At 45.3% G+C, this 21,093-nt stretch overlaps 1 protein-coding gene across 2 annotated transcripts in view; it reads left to right on the top strand.

The window, feature by feature from the left end:
• The window catches only part of ALK (ALK receptor tyrosine kinase), a 692,068-nt gene that overhangs the window by 591,133 nt on the left and 79,842 nt on the right, over positions 1-21,093 (top strand). For both annotated transcript variants that reach the window (XM_072770669.1, XM_072770670.1), the window contains 3 exons: positions 2,376-2,545; positions 17,904-17,998; positions 18,170-18,295. In XM_072770669.1, coding sequence (XP_072626770.1) covers positions 2,376-2,545; positions 17,904-17,998; positions 18,170-18,295 — 391 coding nt within the window. The remainder of the gene's footprint in view (positions 1-2,375; positions 2,546-17,903; positions 17,999-18,169; positions 18,296-21,093) is intronic.

The following is a 21,093-nucleotide window of genomic DNA, read 5'->3' on the forward strand; positions in this document are numbered from 1 at the left end:
ACTCTAGGAGGCCATGGAGACAGTTGAAAGAGTAAGTTATAAAGGACATTGTGAGTACTACTTTGTTATAGTAATGAGGATAGAAGACAGGTTGAAAGAATTCAAAGAAAGAATGGGCAACAAGGAAATAAAAGCAGCTACATGCCAGTTTTCCAAGATGTTAACATCTGAATGGAGGTACAGAAATAGGTTGCAAATCAGAGAAGCTAGCAGAATCAAATAAAGAATATTTTTCTGAGACGGGTGAAAGCAGATCTTATTTGTAGCCAGAAAAGCCAGAGGCAGAAAGAATCTGAAGGTGCTGGAAGCAGTTTTTGAGAGATCAAGAGGGGGAGGTAAAACATGAGGGATTAACATAGAAGAAAATGAAGGCTACATCTTCCTCTAAGACAGAAAAAGAAGAAAGAAAGTGGATTAAAAAAAAAGAAAATGGATAAATAAACACCTATATGAAGAAGGAGGAGGAGAGTTGGAAGAGGAAGGGAAAAAAAGGAGGGAGGGAGGGAGGGAGGAAAAGAAAGAAAGGGAGGGACAGAGGCAGAGAGGCTGAAGGAGATTGCACCTAATATAGTAAATTTTTATCAGTAAAGTAAGAATCAAAATAATGGTCAGGAGAGTTGGGGACCAAGAGGTAACAGCATTAGTGTTTGAGGAAGAGTTTGAAACATCCATTGTGCTATGTGTGTTCAGAATTCAACTATGGAAATCAGCAGTGGATGAATAAGTACCACCAACAGCCCAGGGCATTGAGGTTCAACAGTATGATTTCACAGAAGTCCAAGTCAGCAATATTCTGTGGTCAAGGAGAAAAAGGAGAGAAAAGATGTGGCAAGCAATTTCCCAAGCTGGGCACTTCCGCATGGGCTAAGGGCTGAGAAAGGTTAGTTAGCAATGGTAGAATTAAAATTTCTAGTCATGGCATCCAGACTGAACAAGAAAGGCAAGTGAGGTCAGAAAAAACAATTAACAGATTTGTTAAATTATCCTGGGTGTTATCATTGGAGACAAGTACTTGCTACACTGGGTCTGGGAAATGAGAAAGGTATAAGGAAACAGGTTATGGTTATAGACCAGGCTTACCTGACTTGGGCTCTCAGAAGTAGAACAGCACCTGGGCACCCCAGTGCCAGGTACGACCCTGTTAGTGAAGAGGTCATGTGCAACAAAGTGGGAAGTTCATGGTATGTGACCTTTTTGATCAAACTGTGAAGAAATCTTGAGCTCAGGGACTGGGAGACAAAGGAATGGTGATTTATAGAAAAGCATGTATTCAAACAATAAGAATCAAATAAAAGAGGGAGCACCATTGTGGAAGAAAACTCTAGCTTTCCAGAGAACATTTTACCTTCTAGTCTGCAATAGCCATCTTTTTTTAATTTTTATTTATTTATGATAGTCACACATAGAGAGAGAGAGAGAGAGGCAGAGACACAGGCAGAGAGAGAAGCAGGCTCCATGCACCGGGAGCCTGACGTGGGATTCGATCCCGGGTCTCCAGGATCGTGCCCTGGGTCAAAGGCAGGCGCCAAACCACTGCGCCACCCAGGGATCCCGCCATTTTTTTATTACAAGATCTAAATAGGTATATTTGATGCAATTTTACGCTATAGTTGTCCTAAGTTTTAAATGTTGTTTACAGACTATTCCTATCAAACTCAAACACCAGAGACCTTGTTTGTAGTATATACTGACTTGGCATGACTGCACTTAAACTCTTTTAGAAATATTAGCTACAGTCCCTTTTATATGTCTATGAAACCTTTAATAAAGACACAATGAAGACATATGACTAGCTTCCTTTTGTCAAAATGGACACCCTCATTCTGAAAGACAACTCTGTGGAATTATCTCAATATGTAGATTTTTGTCTAGCCTTTGCCTACCAGTGGCCATAAGTATCAAGTCATAGAGTCTCAGGTTAGCTGATACATGGTAAGGTATCATTCAATTAAGATTATTAGAGTCTGGGGGAGGAATAAAAATCTATGATACCTAAGGCATTAAAGAAATTGAGTCACAAAGTCACTGGTGCCAAGTCACAAAGTGAATCGGGGCCACAAACAAGAATCTTTGGATCCCCTTTAAGAAGTTCATTTAATATCCCATTGATCTTAATATCACCTCTGACACAGAATCTTATGAAACTTAGGAATAACCTGAACAAAACTCCAAAGCTGTCCATCATCGCCCCTGCCCAGCTCCTTGAACCTTCATAAAAGCCGTTTGGGGAGACTGAGCAACATCAGGCATCCACCAGCTCTCCTTACTGGGCACACCTTGGCTGAGTCTCCAACATCCTTAAGAATTCCAGGAAGGAGACCTATGGCTTCCTTTTAACATTAACACCTGTCCTCTGGCTCTTCTCCCCCTTGCAGCTCCGAATGTCCTGGCTCATCCATGGAGTCTTGAGGGGAAATGTCTCCTTGGTGCTGGTGGAGAACAAAACTGGGAAGGAACAAAGCAGAATGGTCTGGCATGTTGCCACCAATGAAGGCTTGAGCCTGTGGCAGTGGACAGTGTTGCCTCTTCTCGATGTGGCTGACAGGTGAGCCTCAACCCATTCCTATCACTCTCTTTTCCTCTGTCAGCCAGGATGCCAAAAGGGATCATATCTTCCCTCTCCCCATCACTTCTACCCAAGATACACATCCAGATAAGCACATACATGTGCATATGCACAAATATGTATATACACATACATAATTACACATGCACACACTACAGACTTAGAGGGAGCACTGAGTTTCTCTGTGAGATTTCTATGCTAATGAGCACTCATCTCTTGCATCTGGTCTGGCCTTATTGGCTGCCTCCAGTTTCTGTAGCAGGAAGAAATAAAACTGAACAACTCATATTACTACCAAATAATAATCAGGCTTTCTATGTATATTTCATTTTCTCTTAATTAATGTATTTTGCCTTATTTTACATTTTACATTTTATTTATTCCTTAATAACAACAAAATCTGTGATGTGGGTAATAAAGACCTTATCATGTTCCCCATTCCTGCCCTTTTGCAAGATTCTATCAAGAGCCAAAGAGTTTCAACATCAACAAGTTGGCCTCAGAGTGAGGACTGGTGCTCAGGTTAGTACAAGTCCAGGATTTTGTGGAGTCAAGTCTCTAAAGCAGGTAGATAAGGGAGATGACAAATTCTTCAGTAAACAGAGGAGTGCTTCTACCAGAGGCCCTAGTTCCTATTTGAAATCTATCAGTAGTAACTTTGTGACCTTGAATCTCTCTCAGTCTCAGTTTCCTCATCTTTAAACTGAGGGTTGGACTAGAAGATCATTGACCCCGTGTGACTCTAAAATGAAGCAGTAACCACTGAGATCAGCTGCCACTTGTCTCTCCAGGATGGCACCAGTCTGCCACCTGCAGTCAGCCTGGGTCAAGCAGTGCCCAGCACAGCAGCTCCTGTAACTCCCTGATGCATTATACAGAATCCCGGATGGTTTGCGCACTGATCTGTTCCAGACCAATAAAGGCAGGGGGCAGAGGGTGGGAGTTATTTCTATAAAGGGGGCACATAAATGGATCTGGAGGAGAAAGCCACTTTTAATAGGCTAAATGTCAAGCCCAGCAATCCAGAGCAGCCTCTACATTAAACTCTTAAAACCCATTCAAATTACCATCCCAGTGGATCCACCTTTGAAAAATGAGGACAAAGGCCTTAAGGCAAGGCAAGGGTGATGCCAGTTGGCACGTAGCTTTGTAAATATAAAGCTAGGTCTCAAATTCTTCACCCAAACTTCAGTCTGCTATTTCCAAAAGCTCAAAACTTGAGCTATGATAGTCCTCACACTGAGCACCAGCTTCCCACTCCTTCAGATGTGTGTGGGTTAAAGATCAAAGCCTTTGGACATCCTGAGGCTCAGTGCTGCCCCCAGGACAAATGGATTTAATTAAAGTGGAGGAAGGGGCAGTGTGGGCACTCCCTACCATAGACCGGTCTTTTGTCCTTCGGGATTGTGGGGGTTGTATGCAGGGGATGGAGAACAGGAGGATGATGCCAGAGCCGTCCCTCCTGGGAGACACTAAATTAATTCAGATGAATCAAAAGGTTTTTTTTTCCTCCTCAATCCAGCAAGTCCTCTCTCTTTCATAACCACTCCAGGGGATTTAGAGCAAGTAAGATGTTGATTCTGTTCACTCCCATCCACTAGAGTTTCATTTGAAGGAGACTTTGTTCTCAGCCTCCATCCTCCCTGTTAAAGGCTGTTTACCAGACTGACATTTCCAATATTGATACTGAGACCAAACTGTCTAGTGGGAATTCAGACAAAGGCCAGCATGGTTTGATGATGCTTTGTGACCTAGTAAGTGTGCAATTACAGAGCACACGAGTACCCCCATTCACCGAGAGCCTGCACACCACTGACATGCTCTGATATAGGAAGCTACTCCCCCTACCCAAAGCTAGAGATGATATAGAAGGCATCAAGACCCAGAGGAAAATAGAACTGCAGGAGAATGAGGCATGGCCCTTTCAGTTACTAAAAACACTTGCCAATAGATATGACTGGCCCATAAAACTAAAAAAGCACTGTGGATGAAAGAATATACGCTTTAGTACCAGATAGTCCCAAGTTTAAAACTGTCTCGGCCACTCAGTAGTGGTGTGACCCCAACCAATCACTGAACCTCCCTGGGCCTTGATGCCCACATCTGTAAAGTAAATATAATAACAATACAACTTCACACATTGTTATGAGACTAAACAACTGTCAAAGCATCTATCTATAGAAGTGTCAATGAATTTTATTCTCCCACATCCTCCATCCTTCCCTCAATTATATAGTCTCAGATAACTTATTGAAAAAATAGCACAATCACAACCACTGATCTTCCAAGTTAAGCCATGTTCTATAAAACAGACATAATAATATTTACCTCTGAGGCTTAGGGAAGTAGAGTGCTTGGTCAACTGCCTGGCCCACAGTAGGTAGGTGCTCAGTGAGTGATAACTACTACTACTACTACTACTAATAATAATAATAATAATAATGTCTCTCCATCTAAAACCTCAGAAGAGGATGGGATGGCCAATTTAGCAATAGTAACCAGTCATGAAACCATAAGATAGGGGTGAGTGTTCTGAATTTGCTGCCATCAATGTTGTGTAGACTCCTTATAAGGGGAAGTCACTGATGGAGGAAGAGCAATAAACACATTCTTCCTTTTCCTCCCAGGGAGAGTGAGCTATAGCTGCCAGATTGCTAGAAAATGAAAATGGGAGGAGGGAGAGATAAAGGAAGGAAATATATAAGGGAAAGAGAAGGGAAATGGATAAATGACAATGACCAACTCTCTTTCTCCCCACTCAGAGGTAGGCATTAGCACCTTGTACCTTGTTCCTTAGGCAGGTCCTGGCTTCAGCTATTCAGCACCCTATTCAGCACCTGGACAGTTCCTCAACCACGGACCTTGAAGGATCAGGAACTTTATTCCCAATGCTGTCCCAAAACTCCTCCGCTGCTAGGTTCTGCAATATTACGTTACGTTACATACCTTACAAAGTTTTTGGAAGCAACTTTATTATGGTTTACAGGTTAGCTCTAAACTGCTCCTGGGTTCTAGAAACCTTTTAATTCAGTTGTACCTTGCTAGATTCTTACTTAGAGACTTTTGCACCTTCCATTTTCTCCACCTAAAATGTTCTTCCTCTACCTTCCTTCTCCCTAACTACCACTCTTCCTTCACTTTTTAAAGATTTCTAGACTAAACAGTTTACCTACAATATTTTCTCATGGCTCCTGAAATATCCCTATAATAACTTGTCACTGTTTACTATCTGGGTTTTTAAAATATTTTATTTGTTTATTCATGAGAGACACAGAGAACAGCAGAAACATAGACAAAAGGAGAAGCTGGCTCCTCAAAGGGAGCCTGATGCAGGACCCGATCCCTGGACCCAGGATCACACCCTGAACCAAAGGCAGATGCTCAACCACTGAGCCACCTAGATATCCTTTTTTTTTTTTTCAATACATGAATATACATACTAACAAGGCAGGGATCAAATCTGCCTCCTTGAGCATCTAGAACTATGCCTAACACATCATATGCCAATAAATGTGTGTTTACAGAATGATGTGTTGAGAGAAATTGCATACATTTCCAAACTCTAGCTGAATTAACTGAGAATTTCACTGCTGGAATACTGCCTTCAGTCTAACAAAACAGATAAAATCACGTTACAATAAATACTGCTACAAAGTGTTCTGTATATCAAAGCAGCACCTATGTCCCATCAGATGAACCCAAGCAGCATTTGTTACTCTTATGACAAGGAATTTTCTTTAGAGACTTGCCTGGTACCTGTGCTTCCTTTATCTCTGGTCACTGTTCTGTCAGAATCACTTTATAAGGAAGACTTTGATCCTAATTGTGTGCCCTAATCCTTGTGAGCAGAGATCTAGAGCTGAGCACTTGAGAGCAAAGAGCTATATTCACATTGTTTCTACCACATAGTAGTCCTTCTGTGAAGGCTCAGAGAATATGCCATCAGTATATAAAGGCTGATTATGAGGAGACACTGATCCATGGAATGGTATTTCTTCTGTCCATTTACATACAGGTGAAGGGATAGAAATAATGCCACAGTCTGTCATCATTATGAAGTGATATTAACCAACTATGATATCACCATACTATAGAGACTAACAAGAAAAATCTCCACAAGTAATACCCATGATGTTTTGAGCAGTGCCAACATCCCTGGAATACAGATATGTGCTTTCAAGTTAATTTTGAAGGACATCACCAATTCAAATATTGGCCTGATATGTGCTGAAAGTTATCTCATTACTTTACATCTGCCTCGTATAACTAGTTTTCTTTATTTCCTCCCCACTCAGTTGCCATTCTTTCTGTTGGAATTAATCCTACCTTTTCTCAAAATGGAAGAAAGGCACAGCCTCTCCTCTTAATCTGTCAGTCTCTTATAGGAACATACCCCTAGTTTTCCTCTTTATAATCATATATCCTAGTAAATTAAACACATATATCCCACACCATCTTAAGCTTTGACGTGCTTACAGAGCAAAAGCAGGTGCTAAGTTCAACTCATTACCAGATGGATTTGGAAATACCATGGATCAAACCTTGTCCCACAAATCACTGCAATCATACAGCCAGATAAAAAGTACATAACTTAATGTGCATGTGGAGGCTCTCTTCTCTAGCATTATCATTATAAAGGCTTTTAGCTGTACCCTATATACATAGTCTAACAAGAAAAAATGTTCCATCTGAAGATATTTAGATTTCTGTTCCTTTTGTATCCTTTGTCCTAAATGACAAGTAGTGTGTTTGACAAATGCATCTTTCGAATGGGATCTGTTAAACTGAGAGTTATGTCTTTATGTACTTGGGCCAACCTCCACAGAGCCAAAATTTCTCTCATATCCCATTCTTGTTTCTCATCCACAGAACCTCTGCTTGAGATGGAGTATTATAAGTAACAATACTTTTCCTTTGTGTAGCATCTTTCTGTGATGAGAATGACATTTTCATTACTTATTCTTGCCTGAGTAGAGAAGTAGTAACTTCCAGGGAGAATAAATCCAGAAATTTCCAATGAGCCTCAGTTTGCACGTCTGGACAAACTCCTAAAAAATTATGTTTAATTCAGATTTTTGTAAATTGAATCACAGCTTCCTCATAGAGCCATGAGCAAAGTTATAAATGATAGTGATTGGAGCTAGCATTCATTGAGTACTTACTGCATGCCCGTCACTGTCACAAGTACTTAACATGCATTATCTCATTTCATCCTTAAAACAGCCCTTGGAATAGATACTATAATTAATTCCCCTTTTTAAAAGAGAAACATGAGTTCTAAAGAGGTTAAATAATTTCCCCTTAGCCTTTAGGCTAGTCTACTTCATGCGTACATGACTGAGGAAATGAAGGCAAAGTGCTTGGCATGTAGTAGAAAATGTAATGTGATAGCCGTTGTTATGAACAAAATATTTGGGTTTTAGATTTTTTTAGGCCACACTTCTTATTCATTTTGAGTTAGTTTATTGTCTTTCCTTTGCATCTTCCACCACTGAAATCCATTGTCTACTTCCCCAGCCCGGGTCCTGCTGAAGACCACTCCTCATCCAGCCCTTGCCTGCTCTCCTTCTTTCACTCCTCCAGCCTGCACAGTACCACCAGCATAGGGAGAGTCTCTCTTTCTTTCTCCTGGGACACAATGGCCCTTCCTCCACGTGGCTTTTCAAGTTACCACTCCTGCATGTCTCTGACTATCTCCACTTCAGAACTAGAGCATACATCATAATAGCCATTTTTTTTCATTTGCAAATGTGTTACTGTACCATGTCTAACAAAAGCATAAAAATAAAATATATTTAGTTATACATTTAACAAATCACCCTCGATTAGAGAGTAAAGTTCACTTCCATAAGGACTGACATAGAAAATCTAGGTCATACAACGGCTACACAGTCCCCAGGAGAAGTCAGCAGAGGGTCAGGCCCTGCCTGGTTCTTCACCTTCTGCCTGCCTTCCCTTCTGCAAAAGTTTCCATTTGTAGCTGCTTTCCTCTGCCACTCCAGGAAGGAGAGATGCCTATGAAAGGAGCAGACATCACCCCAGCAAATCCCACAAACTAGTGTCTGCTGCCCTCTACTAGACAGGCTGCATGAACCATCACAGCAGCTCCTAGAACTCCTTATACTCTGCCCACTGTTCCTTGCTCCCACAGCAGCCATGCACCTGCCTCCCTGAGTACTTTACCCCATCACAACTCTAGGTGACCACTCTGTCCCATAATTCTGGATAGCTGGAGCAGATGTCATCCCTCATTCTCAGGTTAGAAGATGGAGGCACAAAAGGGTTAAATCAAGGTACAGGTAGTTAAACATAAAGGCTCTTCCTCAGAGCTCCTTCCATCTCCTTTCAGTCCACCAGAGAACACCTACGAAAGCTCTAGTGTAGAATGGTACTAACCTCCAAAATCATCCAGATACAATGTATTTATCCAGCCAACACTTACTGCCCTAACCAGTGCCAGGTGACAGGTTTACCTGGACAAGCAATGTATTTCAGCCCTCTAGGAATGTCATCTACAGGGGGAGCCTGGTAGGAAACCAAGACCTTTGCATCACAGGGCAGTGAAGGCCAGGAAAGAGGGAAGCACAGACAGAGAGAACAGCATGAGGCTCAATAAAGCCACAGCTGTTGAGGCTCTTTGCTTGCCAAACAGGCTTCTCTCTGGTAGCCAGTTTGGGGTTCTCCTTCTGCCAGATATGCCCACACTAACAGAAGCAGAGAGCAATGAGTGTCACCCTGGGTAGCCTGCATTTGTTTATTCATTTACTATCAAGATATGCACATCAGGGACTCTCTTGGGAGTGGCCCCACAGGCTTCCCAGTCAGAGATGGGGGCAGTAGGAAGGGGAAGATCTCAAGGCTCTCTTTCTCAGGTGGCAACTTTCCCTCCTGAGTGAGTCTGACTGCCTTGAGTCCGTGTACACAGGCAAAATTCAGCACTTCCAGGACCCTCTTCACAGTGGGTAAGGGAAAAAAAGTGTTCTCTGCCCCTAACCAACTGTGGCCCTTCCTGAAACTACAGGAGTGGGGATCTCAGTGTGCTTATTAACATCAGCCCGAGTCAGTTCTCTGAACTGGGAGAAAATGGTAGGCTCCCGGGCAATATTAGGCCAAACAGGGTGAATAGCATTGACTATAGCTGGCAACTTCAAAGCCCTTCATGGACAGCTTGACCTTGCTCCTCTTGCCTTTCTCAGAGAGATGAGGGAACTAGCATCCCAGAGCACTAGACCACACTCCTTAAATTCACCTTGCCATACCCAGGCGTATCCTTAGTCCTGGCATGATGTAGAGTGTGTATTAGGGGATGGCTGTACCCTAGTGTGAGGGAAGTGTACTTCAGCCAGCCAAGGGCTAACTTTACCCATCATCCTACCCCCAGCAGTGAGTTAGTCATCAGCTCAACCATGTCAGATACATGGAGAACACTTAAGTAACTAGGTTTGTGCTACATGATATGTTAGTTGGGTAACACTACCCAAAGTAATATTAAACCTCCAATCCTCAGGGATGTACAAAAAGAAACGTATTTCTTGCCCATGTGAAATCCAAAATGAGTGTGCTAGTTGAGAGTGGCCTTTCATCTGGTCATTCTGGGTCTCAGCCTCCTTCTTCCTGTGGCTCAATCCTTTTCTCCAGTTTTAGAATCCTTTGCATTGGGATCCCTGGGTTGCGCAGCGGTTTGGCGCCTTTCTTTGGCCCAGGGTCGGGCTCCCGGTGCATGGAGCCTGCTTCTCCCTCTGCCTATGTCTCTGCCTCTCCTCTCTCTCTCTCTCTCTCTCTCTCTCTCTCTCTCTCTGTGTGTGTGTGTGACTATCATAAATAAAAAAAAAATTAAAAAAAATCTTTGTTAAAAAAAAAAAGAATCCTTTGCATTAAGACAACCAATGGAGAAAGAGCATGGAAGTATCTCACATAGGAAGACTTTTGTGAGTCATCACTTTACTCACTTTCCATTGGCTAGAACTCAGTTACATGACTATGCTTAACTGCAACGGATGCTGAGGAATATAGTCTAGCTGTGTGTCCAGAAGATGGAAAAATGGGTTTGATGGGGAGAAAATGAAAAGATATGTTAAAATGAATAAGCCAAGGAATATAGCCCCTATCTCTGAGCATCTATCAGTGTGTCACTTGAGAATACCAATTCCTTGTTTAGCTACTCTGAGCATTGATTAGTCTTTTTCTAGAACCTTCATAATTCACGGCTGAAATCAACTCCAGGACCTATTCTAAAGCATGAATATTTCATTCCCAAATTTTATGATGTAGCAAAACCTGACTTTCTTGCAGAAATCACCCTAGAATTTCCCTCACTGAATTTTTCCTTTCTAAAATCAAAACATAAACAAACAAAAGACGTTTTTGAGAAGGCTTAAAACTAGCAGGATACCATAGGATAATGGTTGACAAGCTTGGCTAAACATGATTTTTAAAATTAATTTTTGTTTGTAATGCAGAGCCCTGGGCTCCAGACATAGAAATTCTGACTCTGTAGGTCACATATTAGGCCAAGGATACATACTTTTTTAAGTTTCATAAGTAATTTTGATGTTTGACCACGTTTGGAAGTCACTGGCATAAAATGTCAGATTCAAATGTCTTGTGGGCAAAACAGGGAATTGAGTGACTAGGGAAGTATCATTGCCACATTGTCAGCAAACATATATTAAGCCCCCATCAAGCAGAGGGGAAGGAAAGGGATATGTGACCCAGGCTCTTGCCCATCACAGGGCCTGCATGCTGGGTGTGGGGAGAGACACAGCATATGCACTGAGAGGCAAACAGCAACACATGTAGAGTTGTGCAGAGTCCAACAGCATGACCAGTGTTCAGATGGCATGGTGACCTCATGTCAGGGGGCATCTCATGGAGAACATGAATTATTATCAGGAGTCAAGATGGACCTTGAGGAAAATTTAGATCATCCAAAAGTAGGAAAGGGACAAGAGCATTCCAAAGAAGGCCATTGGGATTAATGGAGGCTTATAGGCAGGAATGTTTTATGGGAGTTCAAGAAGAGTCATCTAGATTGTGTCAGAGAATCATGAGCCATCTCCTTGGGAGAAGGTGAGCATGAATATTAAGACACATAGTTTGGACTCTTCACTATGGGTAATGAGAGTCATTGAACACAGTGATAGGCTGGAGGATGGGAAACCAGAGCAAGGAGACTGTTGAAAGCTCCGTGGGAAACCAAATGTGAAATGCTCTGAGCATGGAAGCAGACCTTAGAAAGGAGGCAGAGGGGCTGGAGGAGAAGATGCCTCTTCTGTCATCTTCCAAATGGCACCATTGGCCCAGTACAGCCTTGGGCCAGCCCTCTAGGAAGAGGGGGAGAAATGTGGCTGGTGGCTCAGCAATGTAATGTGCAGCCAGGCATAGATACATACAAATCAAACATTCATAACTCTGAAAGGATCTGGCCCTGTTTCTTTCTCAGAAAATATCCCAGATCACTGGAGCAAGGAGTAGATTAGCAATTCTGAGCTTTAAATCCTATTTCTAACACTGATTTACAGTGACATTTGGGACAAGTTGTTGCTTTTGATTGCTAAGTATCCACAATCAAGAGTGCAAAGCAGTGAGACCGATCCTGCCTGTGAGCCTGGTTTTAAGAAGTTGCTCAAAATGGCAATAAGTGAACCCCTTTAGAATAACAGGATATTCAGATCTGCTAAAGATTTTCTTGGTAATATCCACAGCTCAATATTCAAGTCAACATATGCACATGTTTTTATAACTCTTAGTGCCTCTGAAAATGTAGACTTAAGTTCTTGGCCCTTCTCTTCCCAAGAACAAAGTTTGGAATTTAGAAGATAACTGTGGTGCTGATATTTGAAATAAAGCAGAATCCATTTCTATACATCTTGTTCTCTAGGATCTCATCAGTGTTCACCTCTTCCACCCTCACCTCTGTGCAGGTGATGCATAGTCTTTATCTCACCTGAGTCCCATACCTGGATTTCCAACTGCCCACACCTTCAGTATGTCCCTGTGTACATCCTGCTCCCATGAGATTCTTCTGTCCAGAGCCCTACCATTACCCTAGGCATTCAGTTCTTCAAAGTCTTTCTTGACTTCTCTCTCACTGCCCAGATTCAATGTTTTCCCAGTCTGTGCAATTCCAGCTCTGTGGGTGCAGAACTAAAAAGGTGTTTAGAAATCTCCTAGCCACTGAATAATACAAATCACAAGTCATCTAAATTCCTCAAGGTCAAGGTTGATGTCTTGTGTATCTCTATATTCCCAGATGCAGAGATGATGCCTGATCTCAAAGCAGGAGCTCAAAAAATCTTTGCTCAAAGGCAGAGGGGGAGATATATGGAACTTCTAGCACTCCTGAGGAAGCACAGATTTCTAATAAAAAATATAAAACAGGAACAATGAACTAGAATCTCCCACGCTAAAGAAAAGCTTCCATTATTAAAAAAAAAATACCCACATTACATAGTTGTTCGTTTTTTAACCATGATGATGCCTAATAAATTTCAGTGACTTACCCGGGCCCTGCCAAAAATGTAGCCCAGTATCCACTCCAGTCTGCCTTTTGAAACTCAGCCCTCACAAAGCAGAGAAAGCTGCTAATTCATCCTCATTAAGATATTTCTTTATGAGAGAAAGGAACCAGCAACCACCCCTTTCCTGGGTCTTCTCACCGTGGAGACTGCCTCCATCTCTGGCACCATCTCAGCTCTCAAAGCCATAGGCTGACAGAGCAGCAAAGAGTAGAAGAGGCCAGTGTTAGAAATGTCTCTGTGTTGGAGAAATGGAGACATTCTCCACCTGAGAAAGGTGGAGTGGACATTCTGGTCTCTTGAAAAGAATGGATGCAGGTGCCATCTAGCTCTGGACAGCCTTCTAGGCCCCCAGTTGTTCCAAGAGATCCCTGGAAGAAGTGCGTTACTTTTCCTTCCTCTGGGTGCTGGACACTTTTGAGCCTGTTGAGTGAGTATATTTGTACACAGGCACCTCCCCTGCTGGGCCAGGGCTACAAAGAAGCAAGATCTACCCTTTACCTTTCCCCTCAAACCTAGGGCCCAGGAGAGCTCAATATACATAACCCAAAATGAGAAAATGAAATAGCAAAATAGGAATTTGCCAGAGAAAAGCTTCTCCCCACCCTGTAGTCTGGTGAACACTCCTGTGGCAGGCCTTGCCAATTGGTGGCCTGCCAGGGCAAATGTGGGAACCAGAACAATTAGTCACAGACAGCCAGTGCCTGGAAGCCTGGGACTGAGATTGTTGAAGAGTGTGAGTGGATTCTCTGTGCTTGCTCAGCTTGGCTGAAAACTCATTTTCTCCCCAATCTACCCCAAAGGGCTCCGTTACAGAAGCCAGTTCATTGTGAAAGATCTCCAAGGCCTTGGCAACCTGGGAATCTCTCTGTATTGACTCCCCATCATGCTCTGGGTGTCATGATGCCCAGAGGGGAAACCAAGTCAGAAGATGGTAAATTACTTCTGAGGGTTGGGGCTGAGCAGGAAGAGAGGGTGTTCCCAACTACTGAGAGTGGTTTTTAATGTCCAGCCTCACTTTGCAGACTTCTAGAGTCAAGCAGGGCACCCATGTCCAGCGCTGGTCATGTTGATCTCACCCGGGCTGGTCCCGGGAACCCAAAGCCAGCCACCGGCCCCTCCTCTTCAACTGGTAACTGAAGCCAATTATGCAGATAATAGGATGGATGTGGCAGGGCTTTTTCATCACATACATTATTCTAATAGAAATGCATACAGCGACCCGGGCTTTGTGACAGTCCATTTTAGAAGACTTTTGCCGAGCAAATCAAGTGCTCAGTGAGAAATTGGAGAAAGCATTTTTCCTCAGCAGTATCTTCCAGTTCTATCCTAAGCAGCCAGAGCCCAGACAAGCCCCAGCTGCGAAAAGGGATGCAGAACACTCCCCCCTCCTGAGCCCACTAAATGGTCCAGAGGAATCTGAGATGTGGTGCCCATCCGTTAAATAAATGCCTTTTACCCAGGCCAGCCATTCTTTCTTGCTCTCTCTCTAAAGCATTTGCTATTCCCTCAGTCCACATTCAGACACACACCTTTTTGTCAGCTACTTAAAATCATTAAGTGAACTTAATTAGGTTTGTCAATCCCTAAGGCTGCCAGGGTGGCAAATAAGGCATTATACTCAATGTCCATTAACAGTCTGTTGCCTGAGCAAGACTGCGCGTTTTTGAAGCTGTGCACGAGCAGCATCAGCGCTTCCTTTGCAGAGATCTGCCCAGTGAGTCTGGGAGACACCCAATCCCAAGGCTGTGTCCTCTAAACTGGGCCCACTGCCCCAGTGGCCACCACCCCCCCAACTCCCCGGGTCAGTTTTCAATAGGCCTGTCTGTAAAGCTGAGCAAGAGAGAGTCAAGGGGTACGTTCTTTGTGCGAACGTACAGGCTCCAACCACGATCTCTAGCCAAGTCTGTTTTATCAACAAGTTCCAAACCCCACCAGCTGGAAAAAAAAAGAAAAAAAGAGAAAAAGCAACAATAATCCTTGCAATCAAAAGTGTCTTATTTGGAAAGATGGAAAGAGCTGAGCAGGTGTGAACTATTGAGGGGCAGGGAGTGAAATCAATTGCTAAAGGCTAGAGGAGCTCAGCTGCCATGTTCTTAAATAGCACAAATCAGTGAGGGAGCTGGAGGTCCCCCAAAGAGCTCACTCTTCCCTTCTCCTTGACCAGGCTGCCCATGGAGAGGGAGGGTTAGGTTCTTCTAGCTACAGGAGCTCAGCTTTCTTTCTCCACATGGAGCTAAGGCTTTAGGATAAAGTGCAGTAGAATAACCTATATGTTTATTAGAACCACCTGACCTCCATAATCCTGGCAGTAATGTGGATTCCTTGCCTTCCCTTAGGCCCAGAGCAGTCTAACTGGTGCATGCTAGAACTTTCTCTCAGCCTCAGCGCACTCCACCTGGTGCATGCCAGAACTTTCTCTCAATCCCAAAGCAATCCACCTGGTATATATTAGAACTCAAGACCCAAGGCTGCAACTGACCCTGGAGATGATTTGGTATCTGTTCCTTTGGGGGAGCACAACAGGAAAGACTGGTTGTATCTGAAAGACCGAGAGCCTCGAGAATGTCTCACCCATCTTCAGCAGGTTGGGGGGAAGCAGAGCCAGGAGCAATCTCTTCTTCACCTAAGGTTCAGCTGAAGACGTACAACTAAGTACCATTGAAAGCAGAGAATCCTGAATCTCCTGAATGTGTGGGACCCTGATAGCCCCCAGCCCCTTGGCTAGTGCCCCCACAGAACAGAAACTCCTAAGGGGAGGTGGGCGGGGGGTGGGGGTGACTGGGTGACGGGCACTGAGGGGGGGCACTTGATGGGATAAGCACTGGGTGTTATTCTATATGTTGGCAAATTGAACACCAATAAAAAATAAATTTACAAAAAAAGAAAAAAGAACAGAAACTCCTAGATGGGTCCTGCTGTCCCCTCCCTGCCCCAACACCTGCCATCCCCAGACCCCATACACAGAATGCCTCTGCTTCACCCCTGCCCTTCCCATACCCCACAGCATGACCAACCCTCATGCCACCCATCCCCTCCTTGCAGCCTCTAGAGTCTGGAGCATTTAAGGCAGGGTTGGCAGGGTGGCCTTTGGGGTGGACGGAGGCAGCAGTGCATGTTTACATCTGACTCGACATCTGATTGAGTCTTCCCTGATTGTTAGGAGTGTTCCTGACTCCAACTATGTGCAATTCCCTGTGTCAATCAAACTCTTTTAAACAGCAGCTGCCACTGCTGTTGCCTTGCAGAGCACTTTAGAAACTCTTCTATTTAGAGACCATTCCAGAGCCAGCCTGCATCATGCCATCCATGCTAAGAGGCCCAGTGGCAGGTTGAGAACCTTGCAGCCCTAATCTTTCAGTAATGAAGGAGGGCAGAGAGGAGGGAGAGAGAGCAGAGAGGAGAAGAGAGCCATGCAGTCTCCCTGCAAAGGTCCAGTCAGGGCAAAACAGGGTTTTTGTCCCTCTCCTCCATGCTAAGTGGGCACACGCAGGTAGTTCATTCACTCTGGTACCCCAAGCCGCCTGGAAGGTATGTTGGTGATGCTCAGCACCTGGCCTGACCCCTCAGCATGTGGATGATGGATTAGGAGATGGTGACCCAGAGTGGAGAAATCAGAAAGGTGGGCTGCGGGGCTCTTACCCACTACTCTTCCACCCAGGGATGTGATTCTTGCTAGTCATCATCCCCACATGGCCCTGTGTACCTGTTCTCCTGCTGCCTGTGAGCAGCATCTCTCTCACCCTGGCAACTGCTGTAAACAGAACAAGATGACAGCACTAGGGCCCCTGTTTGCCTCCCGAGAATCCCAGGCCTGGCAGGGCCCCAGGTTACACTGGCTTGAGCTGGGAGCTCATCCAAGGACCATGTCCACTGGGATAATCTAAGGAAACCATGACCTTCCCGAAGCGCATGGAGAAGCCTGATGCTGTGTGTGATACACACATGCCGCTCCCCATCTTTGCATCCTTCCACACCCCTCACATGAGAGCCAGGAGGGCCCTGCCCTGCTCTGAGCTATCCCCCACTCTAGTTCATCTGGTGCAGATGCCCTCTCCTCACATCCACATATCTGAGTCCTCACCTTCCTTCAAAACCAACTTAAATGCTACCTTCTCTGTGAAGAGACCTCAGTGGGTTTGCTGTTAATATTTACAGACTGCTCTATGTTGGTTACAGACACTCTCACTCATATTAAATAATTCAGAGTCAAATTATTTAATATTTAACAATGGTTGGGCGCTTCACGGAGCAGCCCCAATGGAGACTGATGGTGGATGAGACACCAGATCCTTGAGATCCCCCTCACTGTGCAAGGGGTTGACCTTTTAGTTGCTGAATAATGGGAGAAACTAGGGGTACCAGGGAAGGAGCCAGGCTGCCTGAGACAACAAGCAGGGGGCACTTAGGGACAGTTGCTCTTTATCAGTTGCTACAGAAGCATTCTAATATTTTAATAATGACTTTGCCTCTGCCAGGGAGTGCCCACTGATTATCAAGCCTACCCATTTTTGCCTACCCTCAATGCCAAAAAGTGAAAGAGGTCTCCTCAGAGTTTCAGGGAGTCCTGGAGCCAAGCCCGAAACTGCAAAATGGGTTAACATATGGAACAACCCCTCAGGAGGGGAAGTGCTCTGTATGGGTGAAGTAGGGGGAGCTGTGGACTGCTCCCCTCTCACAACTAACTGCTCTGGGATCGGGGAAGGCTGACACAAAGTACAGCAATGAACCAGCCATCGGTACATGTCCACCATGCTACGTCCTGACAGGTGACCAACCCACACTGTTCCTTACACACACTCCTCTTAACACACATACAGGTTCTGGCTGCAGATTGTTGCGTGGTGGGGGCAAGGATCCAGAGCCACCGTGGCTTTTGACAATATCTCCATCAGCCTGGACTGCTACCTCACCAGTGAGTTCACCCTGTCCCTGGCACTTGCCCCCAACCCAGACAACCCCAGGCCCCACTATCCCTCTGTAACCTAAGCCCACTTGCCTGTCCCACCTCCCCCGGGGCATCCTCCTCTCTCTCTCTTAGACCAAGTCTCCCTTAACTCAGCCCATGGGCTCTTCTCTTTTCTAGTCAGTGGAGAGGAGAAGATGCTACAGAATACAGCACCCAAATCAAGAAATCTATTTGAGAGAAACCCAAACAAGGACCCAAGACCCTGGGAAAATACAAGAGAGACCCCCGTCTTTGACCCTACAGGTAAGGGCTCAACTTACAAATTTGAGCAAAGTCATTTTTTTGGTTGCAAAAGGCAGAAGAAAGATACGGGCTGTGATTGTGGTGGGGAGTTGTGTTTAAAGACTGTAACAGTCAACTTTTAAAAGGAACATCATCTATACCCTGGCTATGGGGCTGTAAGAGGAGGTAGTTTTGGGTGTCTTATTACCTGGCCAAATGGAGCGTCTGGAAGTTGTGCAAAGGAGCAACTCTCCTCCATGCCTGGGGAATACCCAGGCACCAATACGGGAGAACCAAGCGGATCTTTCCCCAAACTTGGTCTCTTGATATCACTCCCCATCTACTGCACAAAGCAAACCTTATGTCAGATTTCTTCCTCTCATAAAGAGGGTTGGGCCCCAAACCAGCATTATTTGTTGCACAGAGCCAGGCTAGCCCATCATGAGGAAAGGCACAAAAGCTTCAGGTTCAACACATCTCCTCAAAGCTTGGCTCCCCTCCAAAGCTATTTGACTCCACATCTTCCAGGCTAAAAGACTTCTCTCATGGAGACTCTTGCTGCTTCAAACACAGGCTTCTTCAGCCTCTGGCCCTAAACCATGGTGTGACTTCACAGCTATTCTTTGTGCCAGGAGGAAGTCTCTTAGAATCAGTCCCCAAAGCCAGTATGATGTTCTTTAACAGTTATTAGACCTGTGAGACTGGCCCCAGAGAAGCTGGGGCCTGATACCAGCAGGTCAAGGGGTTCAAATCCCCAACTGGGCCTGGGCACCTGGGTATGGGAGTAAAGTAATTAACCTGGAGAAGCAGGTGTACAACACTGTCCACCCATAAAATGGACACCCATATACTCTGTTCTATAAAAGATCACTCTATTAAAATAACAATAGATAAATGAGAAATGTCTAATTTCTACTTTCATATGAAATCCTTATTTAGTGAAAAGTCCAAAAAAAAAAAAAAGAGAGAGACTTTTACCTTCACACTAAATTCATTGACTCTCAACTTATTATGTAAATATTAGCCTTGCTTTATCTTTGAAGAAAGAAACCCCTTCCTCTCTCTGCCTGGAAAGCTGCCCCAGGTGTAGTTCTCTCTGTCCCTGATTCCTGCCTGATTCAATCTAGTGGCCAGACCAGGAGAAAGAGTTCATTGCTTTTCTCCTCACCTCTCACCTCTCCCCCCTTCACCTTTAACTAAAACCTCAAAACACATTTTCATTTTTCCACATGAGGGGGAACCTGTCGCCTGTCTCTATTTCCCTACTCTGCCTCATTGTTCATGAAAAAGTGAGGGAGGTGCCTTCCATCCATGGGCCACTGCCCCTCCCCGCCACCCCACCCTGGTGTCAGACCCCCAGGACTCCCTAGGCCCTGGTCAGCCACTGCCTCCCTGCGATGCACTCAGGACACGTTGAGCAAACATCGTGGCAAGCCCGGGCCTCACCTCACCACCAGCACTGATTACATGGCAGGGGCTCCAGAAACATGTATCGACTGATGTGGGGGCGGAGGGAGGCAGGTTGGGGTGGGTGGTGCTTGAGGCTTCAACTCAGTTCTCAGATACTGGCAACCAGCACTCAGGAGTAGCCATCCACCCGCCCTGACTCCCGGTTTATTGCCATGTAACTCCCACTGTCCCTAAAAGGCTCATCAACGAGGGTCTGCCACTTAGACTAATGAAATCACGTGGTGGCTGGAAAGTGCTGACCCTCCCAACCTCCCCACCAAATAAAATCAGAAGCGAGGGGCTGCTGAAGAGGCTGGAGCTTCCTCGGCTGCCCAACCCAGCCACAGAGCAGGAGGGACAGGCAGGGGGCTGTGGGTCAGCATTCTGCCTCCAGATCCCCTTCCGAAAGGACCCCAACTCCAAGGGAAGAGGACACTGAGGCAAATATACCCCCAAGCAGCCTCAGTGGGCTTTCCCAGGATCTCACTCTTACAGAGGAGCAAGAGGGGAGAGAGAAGTTGAGGCAGGCTCCCAGCCCCTGCGCCTGCTGAAAGATGTCCCAATCCCACCACACTGCCCACCCCTAGCACCTTCTGATTCATCAGCAGAAGGAGGAGCAGGGTTGCCTTTCCCCACCCCCCCACAGGACATGGTCCATCATGCCCCTTGGCTCCACTTGGCCAGGACTCAGCCTCATGGTCGGGAGAAGAGGCCACCCTGGAGCTGTGCTAAGGCCTTCCCTCACCTAGCTTTCATCTAGGCCTACACACAGTCCTTGCACAATTCCTCTGTGGCCAGTCACCTGCTCAGAGATGCTGAGCTGAACAAAACCCAGGTCAGGTGTTCAAAGAACTCCCAGTCTATAAGAGGAGAGTACAGGTAGAAGGAGAGGAGTGACCTGTGAACCAGCAGGTCATGGCCCACAAGGTGAAGCATAACCCAGCTCAGAGCTTCTGCCTGGGAGGAACTCTAGAGAAGAAGGGAGGGCTGTGGTGGGAGGGGGCTGGGAAGGGAAGGAGCTATCAAGGAGCACGCATGCCTGACGCTGGGCAGGGTTGGTGTTTCACACACAACCCATCCAGACCTCACTCTGGCCGGGGATATGTGCTGTCATTACCACTGTGGGATGAGAAGATGGTCTAGAGGAATGAGTCCCTCAATTGGTAGGGAACGGAGCCAGGATGAGACCCTGAAGTCTACATTCTTTCAGGCAACTAGGCCCCTTCGGGTATCCAGGTTCAGAGATAAACACGAAAAATGGAAAGAGCAGGGGAGCATCCTAGACAAAAGGCCGTGCATGTCCGGTAAGCACATTAGTGCCCAGCCTTCCAACAAAGGATGGAAGAGACAAAATAACAAGATTTCCTTCC

Source organism: Canis lupus, chromosome 12, assembly GCF_048164855.1.
Source record: "Canis lupus baileyi chromosome 12, mCanLup2.hap1, whole genome shotgun sequence".
Lineage (NCBI taxonomy): Eukaryota > Metazoa > Chordata > Mammalia > Carnivora > Canidae > Canis > Canis lupus.